This window comes from Dipteris shenzhenensis, chromosome 15 (assembly GCF_047967505.1).
Source record: "Dipteris shenzhenensis isolate YYH24624 ecotype China chromosome 15, Dip_SZ_1.0, whole genome shotgun sequence".
Classification (NCBI taxonomy): Eukaryota; Viridiplantae; Streptophyta; class Polypodiopsida; order Gleicheniales; family Dipteridaceae; genus Dipteris; species Dipteris shenzhenensis.
Window position 1 is genome coordinate 40643658 of NC_141610.1, and position 6000 is coordinate 40649657.

Here is a 6000-nt window from a genome sequence, read left to right on the forward strand (position 1 = left end):
GGAATCAGCATATGCAGGTACTCTTCTTGATGAAGAGGAGCCTGCCACATTTGAAGAAGCAAAAGGCAATGTGCATTGGATGAATGCCATGCAAGATGAGTTGCAGTCCATTGCAAAAAATCAGACTTGGGATGTTGTGGACTTGCCACAGGGTAAACATGCCATTGGCACACGATGGGTATTTAAAGTCAAACGGAAGCCAGATGGCTCCATTGACAGATATAAAGCCAGGCTGGTTGCTAAGGGCTATGCTCAGAAAAAGGGCATAGATTATGAGGAGACTTTCGCTCCTACATCCCGGAGGACCACCATCCGATCAGTAATTGCAATGGCTGCACATTTTGAGTGGAATGTTCATCAGTTGGACATAAAAACAGCCTTCTTAAATGGGGACTTGCTGGAAGAGGTGTATGTCACACCACCTCCGGGCTTTGAAATTACAGCAAATGCACTTCAAGTATGCAAGCTCAATAAAGCTTTATATGGGCTGAAACAGGCCCCTCGTGCATGGTATGCTAAGATACATGCCTTTTTGACCAGCAAGGGGCTGCACAATAGTCCTACTGAGAGCACCCTCTACATCAAGATGGATGGGGGGGAAATGTTAGTCATCCTTCTTTATGTCGATGACTTACTGCTCACAGGGTCCAATGAAGAAAAAATTGCAGATTTCAAAGCTGATTTGCAGACCAACTTTGACATGTCAGATTTGGGGCTGCTTCACTTTTATTTGGGGATCCAGTTCTCTCATGAGAGACGTGGCACTGTTATGTCTCAGTCTAAGTATGTTCAGAAACTCTTGGACAGATTTAACATGCAAGAGTGTAAGCCCATAGCCACTCCTATGGAGTCGGGGCTGAAACTCACAATGCATGATGCAGGAGAATCAGTTGATGCCACACTTTACAGTCAAGCTATTGGATGCCTCATATATCTCTGCAACACTAGACCTGATATTCAGTTTGCAGTATCTCAGGTGAGCAGGTACATGCACAGCCCCAAAACTATGCATTGGCAGGCAGTTAAGCGCATCTTCCGTTATTTGCAGGGCACCAAGTCTTTTGGCTTACTATTTCCCAGGGGGGGTGACTTGCAGATGCATGCCTACAGTGATTCAGATTGGGCTAGTGATTATGACACTAGGCAGTCCACTAGTGGCAATTGTTTCTTTTTGGGTAAATCTTGCATTTCATGGCTGAGCAAGAAACAATCTACAGTGGCTACCTCATCATGTGAAGCTGAGTACAGGGCAGCTTTCACAGCAACAGTTGAATGTGTCTGGCTGAGACGTTTATTTGCTGATCTTCATCTGTCTTTGGAGGGTCCTTCTCCAATTCTCACTGATAGTCAGAGTGCCATTGCAGTGGCAAAGAATCCAGTGTTTCATGCTCGCACGAAGCACATTGAGGTTCACTATCATTACGTCAGAGAGAAGTTGCATGCAGGAGAGATCAGTATGATCTTTGTGTCCACACATGACAACGTTGCAGATATTTTCACCAAAGCGCTACCACGTGAGAAGTTTGAGGCATTTCGCAATGCCCTGAACTTATATCCGTTTGGTGATTGATCAGCCTTGTACATGGCATTGGCACTGCAGGGGGGTGTTAGAATTATTGATATAATTCAGCAGTGACCAATGTAATATAATAAGCTAGTTAGGGGCACTTTTCCCTCTCCTAGAGGTTTTTTCCCCTAACTGCAGTTAGTTCACTAACTATGGTTAGTGACTACTAAGGTTTTGTCACTAGGACAAAACCTTATCTTTCTTACTTTGAGTTGTACTCTTTACACTCTATTCTATTGCAACTACGTCTTCAGCTTCCAAGCTTCCTGCTCTCTAAATCTCTCTTGCTCTCACTCACTTCCTATTTCCTTCAATTAGGTATGTGATTTTCTCTGCTATGCCACCCGCCATGCAATATGCCACGTATCTCCAGTGAGAATCACCCCATGCAAACCATGCAAGGGTTGATTTCTCCAACACAAAGTACAAGCCACTAATCAGCCCGCCTTTGTTACAGTCCTCCCCACCCAAAAAGAATTTGTCCTCAAAGTCCAAGAAGTCACAAGAATAATAGAGGAAAACAGTAAAGAAGAAAAAATGCTGCCGGATCATCTCCAAGCAGCAAGAATGATTACTGCATCAGCTGAGTAGATATGGGTACTGCTCCACAATAGACAAGGGCTGAAAAGAGAATTCATCATCCAGGGGTACACTCCATTAGATGTAGTATTCCACATAGGATTTATTTCTCAGTACAAGGTCCCTGAAACCAATGATTCTCTCGAGAATGTACTGAATCCGTCCCTCCTCATCCATGGGAGGTAGCTCCTCGGGTGCTTGTCCAAAAGGACCCAAGTACTTCTTCAAGAGTGACATGGAATACAACATGAATTCTGGAAGATGGGGGCAGTTCCAACCGGTAGGCCACTTCACAAACTCTCCTTAGAATTTTGTATGTGCAAGCTTAGTATTAGTGTTTCCCTTCACAGAAGCATATCTGGTCTTGTGGAGCCTGAGAAATGCATAATCCCTCCTCAAAACAGAGTTCTCTTCGATTCTGATATGCATAGAGTTTCATATGGGCTTGGGCCTTAATCATATTATCCTTGCATTGTTGTAGTAAAGTAGTCATGTGGGCCAGATCATCCTTTGCTTGTTGCTTAGCCATTGCACTAGCAAACAACTGTGGAAGGCACATGAAGCCACTTGTCCCAAGTTGTCCGAATGTCAAAACAGAAATGTCTGAGGTATTCTTCCAGCAATCTATCAACACTTTCTCTTTGGCCATCAGTTTGAGGATTATCTGCTGTACTAGGAGCTAGAAACGTGCCCACCGACTTGAACAACTCCTGCCAAAAGTGCACCATGAATTGGCATCATGGTCGGTCACAATCTCCTGTGGTAGTCCATGTAATTGAAGATAGTTTCCATAAATTGGGAAGCAATCATGGAGGCTGAATATTGAGTTTGAAAAGTGCATCCTAGTGAGCCTAACAACCACAACCTATTGTTGTTCCAGCATCTAGGAGTCACAGGCAAACCCGTGATAAGGTCCATAAAAATATGTGTCCATTTACCCTCTAGAATAGGCAGAGGTTGGAGTAAACCAGCTCTGTTTTGCTGGCATGGCTTACAGCACTGCACATAATTGTACACATCCTTCCAAAGCCCCTTCAACCTCTTCAGATGCAATAGAACCCAATCCCAAAATGTCAATGCCTTCAGACCTGAGGGGGTCCTCAATTGCCTCATCTTCCATCCTGGGGTCTGATCCCTATAAGCCCTGCCTTCTGGACTGGTTTCCATACTTTTGGTAGGCATTGGGATGCAGAAAAAAACAGAGTTTGACAATACCGTTCTTATCCGAAATTCAAAAATTTCTCCAATCCTAAATCATATACTGGATTCAATTAAGCATAAGCAAAGGAGACTAGAGAAATCCCAAGATAGAAGGAAATTAGCTCAAATTCTGTGTATCTGTCAATAGAGATTGGCAACAACAGGAAAAACCAAATCTGATTGGAATGACATTTTTGCACAACCCTTCTAGCAGCAATTGTGCTTCAGTATGTAATGTCAGAACTGGTTTCTCAAACTCGCCTTGAATCTTTCTTTATAACTATTAAGAATCGAGGAATGCTTTAGTGTTTTAAAAGTAACCTCTATGAATTGTATTTTAAGCTTGAATCCTGATTTTCAAAATTGAAATGCCTACTCTTGATTAAAAATTGGAATGTGAATCCTACAAACTAAGCTCGAGGACTGATGGCCATGGATTAAGACTCAAGAGGCAAGTCATTAGTTTGTAGATAGTGTTGAATTATGTTTTATAACTTGTTATCCCTACCGTCCATATCTAAGTCCTACCTCTTGCCTCTTCTCAATTCTATTGAGTTAAAAAAATTTTGCATGTTTTGGACTCCTTCAGGTATATTTATGTGTTTCATAGAACTATGGGGTATCAAGGGCATAGTTCGCATTTTTTCTAATACCTGGACAAAATCTGCATCGTCAAAGCTCAAGCATGTTTTTTGTAACATTTCGAAACCCCAAAATGTTTCTGGTGACCATGATTCAATCAAGTGTGCTATAATCAAATGACAGTTTGCAATGAGTGCACATGTCATTTGGTTGATGGTATCTACAGGAATCTATGTAGAACTCATAGCATCTCATATGCATCTCCCTAGCCTTGGTGAGAAAGAGATATTGGACGGGACTTACTATCCTACTTGGAAGATAGAGATGTGGAGTCACATGGTGGCACAAGCCTTATGGGACATTATTGATGAGGTTGAAACCAATCCCCATGATCAATTGGATGTGTCAGGCACGGTCGCAAATGTTCCAGATCTAGCACAATACAGATTGGATACTTAGAAATACTGAGGCACTATTTATGATGATCATCACCAACGACTGAAGATTCAATCCTTCTACACATTCAATTAGCAAGACCACTTGTGAGGCTTGGAAGATACTTAAACATGTATGTGAGACCAACAATGCGGCTCGAATAGCGACACTCAAGAATTACTTATTCATCTTGCGTGAGGGAAAGTCTATCAATGACCATCTAATCAATGTGAACATTCTCAAATATCAACTTGTGGAACTGGCCAAAAGGTTGATAGCAATTAATTAGCGATGTCCAAATCCCTTTATGAAGGTGAAAGACAATATATTGTAGCTCACATCATGCTGTCGATAAGGCTGTGTCACATGAAAAGTGTCTACTGTTAGTCTGTTTGACAGTGAATGTAGGGAAGCAAGGCAAAGGAGCTCAAATAGGACCTCAAACACGTGTACACAACTACTCCACAACTATAAGTAAAACTCATCGTTATTGTACAAGTATCGTGAAATTCAGGATATGACTATTGAAATTACTTCTTTTACGAGTACAGCATCCCTCCTGCCTTGATGCCCATACATGCACACATTAAAACCCGCCATCTAGCATACCAGACACTAACGTAGACACTGCTTCTATCTGTTATCCTGGAAGCTCAAAACAAACTCTACAACCAATGCAACAAAGGATTAAGACTTAAACAATCACTGCTGTACAACAAGAGCACGGCAAAGTGGTGTCCTTGCATGTGCACTCTTATACCATGATATGGTTTAAATATCTGTTTCATCGCAAGAATCGTCTCAAAGGATCACAATTGGCAATCGTTTCATTCATTCTGATATTATTCAAAGGCCCCTTGCAAGAAAAGAATTTCATGGTGTCGATTGAAGAGGCTTACGCTTTGGCGACTGTGAGCTTGAGGCGGCCATCGGAACCATCCTGAGGACCGGATCTCCGACGAAAGAGCAGCTGGAAGGCCCGAAAGACGGCCATTATGACAATAAAATCAAACCACATGCTGCGTCCTGGAGTGGTGGCCTGTTAGCTGTGGAAGGATGCGCTAATCCCGACAAGCCAAGTCAAAACAAATGAGCCAGTAAATTACTTGAAACACATTTCTCTGTGGCGGCCCTTTTGTCACATTTTTGGCGTCGTCAAATTGACGAATGGTCTAATTTTGGAGAAGATGCTTGAGGAGGTCTAATTGGAGGTTGGTTTTGGAGAACTCGCTTCGCTCTACTTACACTTTGTTAAAACGAGTAGTAGGCCTTCTTCGACGGGTTAAAGACCCCCTCCGCTGGGTCTTAAAGTTAGGATCATAGATTGCCTTTAGTTTCGAGGAATAAAATATAAGGTTTCATTTATAAATCTCAAGCTTTGAGAAATTTTAAGAAAATCTCTTTCTCTCTCTCTCTATATACACTCACACACACATATATATAGATACACACACACATATATATACACACTCACACACACACATATATACACACACACACACACACACACACATACATACATACATACATACATACATACATACATATATATAAAGGAGAGACCCTCCACGTGGTGATCATTGGAGGCACCTCTTCCTCAACGAAGAGACCCTCCACTTGGCAATCCTCTTGCCTAA

General features: G+C 42.1%; 1 protein-coding gene across 2 annotated transcripts in view; it reads right to left on the reverse strand.

The window, feature by feature from the left end:
• Window positions 1–5588, reverse strand: part of LOC147893812 (uncharacterized) — an 87612-nt gene extending 82024 nt beyond the window's left edge. Inside the window, exons 1-2 of one of the 2 annotated variants that reach the window (XM_087386447.1) lie at window positions 5470–5588; window positions 5263–5389 (exon numbers count right to left, since the gene is read on the reverse strand). In XM_087386447.1, the coding sequence (XP_087242573.1) occupies window positions 5263–5381 (119 nt within the window). In that variant the 5' untranslated portion in view covers window positions 5382–5389; window positions 5470–5588. The other variant, XM_087386448.1, reaches the window with a different exon arrangement.
• Window positions 5589–6000: the final 412 nt, after the last annotated feature.